The sequence below is a fragment of the Penaeus japonicus genome, unplaced genomic scaffold (assembly GCF_977035675.1).
Source record: "Penaeus japonicus unplaced genomic scaffold, GWHDUDI00000001_assembly GWHDUDI00000039, whole genome shotgun sequence".
NCBI lineage: Eukaryota > Metazoa > Arthropoda > Malacostraca > Decapoda > Penaeidae > Penaeus > Penaeus japonicus.
In genome coordinates, this window is record NW_028234441.1 from 17,190,042 (window position 1) to 17,192,586 (window position 2,545).

Consider the following 2,545-nt stretch of genomic DNA (forward strand, 5'->3'; position numbering starts at 1 on the left):
TCCCTTCTCCCCCCCCCCCCCTTTTCTCTCTCCCTACTCCCCAGGTCCGCGTCGAGAACAACGGTGGGCTGAGCGTTCTTTTCCTGAGACGCGTCACGCCCGCGGACTCCGGGAACTATACGTGCGCGCCCTCAAATGCCCGCCACGCCCATATCCACATCCAAGTTCTAAAAGGTCAGTTCGGTAGGCTGTGACTCGCCTCTTGGATTAGGGGGGGGGTGTTTATATAGATTGGTATATGTATTTCGTGTACACACACACACACACACACACACACACACACACACATAAATTTGACTGACGACCATACTGTTCCAGTGCTTGTTCCAGCAATTGTTCATTCCTCTGTTCGAAGAAACAGCTGTTCTAACATTTACTATAGCAACGGTTCCAGTTATAACACCTTTTCCAAAATCAGTTCCAACATCTCTTCCAACTTCAGTCCAATATCAGTCCCAACATCTCTTCCAGCATTAGTCCCAATACCTATTCCAACATCTCTTCTAACATTTCTCCCAACATCAGTCCCAACACCTTTTCCAACATCGATTCCAACATCAATCCCAAAACTTATTCCAACATTAGTTCCAACATCAGTCCCAATACCTCTTCCAACATCTCTTCCAACAAAGTTCCCACGACCCGAGAGTAGCCTCACTCACGACAAAATAAATAAAGATAGATAGATAAAAATAAATGAAAATAAATAAATAGATAGATAGATAGATAAATAAATCTGTATAAGTACACCAAGTATAGATAACATCTCTCTTTAGTTAGGGTAACAAGTCTGCCTAATGGCCGCTTGATGTGTGTGGTGTGGTGTGATGTGGTGTGATGTGATATGGTGTAAGATGTAGGATGCGATGTGGTTTAGAGTGATGGTATGTTGTGTTGTGAGGGAGGTTTTGATGTGATGAGCGTGTTGATGTGATGTTTTGTAGGTTGTGATGGATGTGTTGTGATGTGGTATAGTTATGTGAAAGGCGTGTTATGGTAGAGAAATGGTGTTATTTGGTGCGATGTGATGTTACGTTCTTTGTGATATGATGTGGTGTGATGGGATATAATGATGTGCGTTGATTAGGAATACAATATGGTTTGCCTTGATATCAAACAGACATGTCTACACACAAACAAAACCACACACACATACCTCCCCGCCTTCATACACAACCTCATCCCCCCCCCCCCCCCTCACCCACACCCACACCCACACAACTTCATCCGCAGATCCACACACACAACCCCCTCCCCCTCCACCCCCTCCACCCCCCACACACACTCACAGATCGACCCTCCCAACTGACCTTTGACATTAAAAGCCATCTAATTTGAAATGCAGATAGATAAATAAAAAGATAAACATTGAAACTGATAAATGAATGAACGAGTCAATGAATAAATAAGCAAGAAAGATATAAGATAAATAGTTAGATACAGACTATGAATATTAAGATGAATTCATCTAAAATAACTAGTAATGATCGAATTGCAAATCAAAGAGGGTAATATTTAATATTATCAACTTTATTATTGCATCAAATCAAGGCAATAATAATAGGAAATAACAACAACAATTAAAACTACCACAACCCCTACCACAACACATAATTACAACCATCCAAAAAACAAAGTTTACCATCACCCAAACAACAACAACAACAACAAATCCACAAACACCAGCGACAACAACAAAGACAACAACTAAAAACTCCAATATTTATCCCAACCTAAACAACAAAAACAACAAAAGTTACCCCCCAAAAAAAATTATGACAAAAACAACCGTCATCCAAACAACAACAAAAAGCACCAGCAGTAATAACAAAAACAAAAACAAATGCCGCCAAATCAACAACAAAAACAACCCCACCCAAAAATAACAACAGAATCTACCACCCAAACAACAACAACAGCATTCAAAAACAACAACAAAGTCTACCACCCAAACAACAACAAAAACAACCCCCACCCAAAGAACAAAAACAAAAGCCAAACAACAACACCAACATCCAAAAATTACAACAAAATATCTACCACGCAAACAACAACAACAACACCAGAATATAACAACAAAATCTACCACCTAAACAACAACAACAACAACAATAGTACATTGTATTTATTTATATTTTCGTTTTCTTTCTTTTTTCTTTTCTTGTCTATTCTATTATTCGCGTTTGCTTTTGTATATATATATATATATATATATATATATATATATATATATATATATATATATTTATATATATATATATATATTTATATATATATATATTTTTTTTTTTTTTTTTTTTTTTTTTATATGTATATATTTCTCTTGTTTTCCTTTTCGTTTTTTTTTCCTTCTTTCTTCCTTTCATCTTCATTTTTATGTTCTCCTCTTTTCTTGTTTTTTTTTTTTTTTCTTCTTCCCTCTTCGTCATCTCCTTTCTCCCTTCCTAGTTACCTGTTTTCTTTTTTTTATTCACTTCCTTCCCTCTTTTCTGTATTTCTTCCTCTTCCTCCAGTTCTCCGCTTTTATTCTCTTTTCTGCCTTATC

The 2,545-nt window shown here is 37.1% G+C and overlaps 1 protein-coding gene across 1 annotated transcript in view; it reads left to right on the forward strand.

The window, feature by feature from the left end:
• Window positions 1-877, forward strand: part of LOC122266859 (neural cell adhesion molecule 2) — a 47,273-nt gene extending 46,396 nt beyond the window's left edge. Inside the window, exons 6-8 of the mRNA XM_086533557.1 lie at window positions 45-174; window positions 472-648; window positions 861-877. Coding sequence (XP_086389683.1) covers window positions 45-174; window positions 472-648; window positions 861-877 — 324 coding nt within the window. The remainder of the gene's footprint in view (window positions 1-44; window positions 175-471; window positions 649-860) is intronic.
• The last annotated feature ends 1,668 nt before the right edge of the window (window positions 878-2,545 follow it).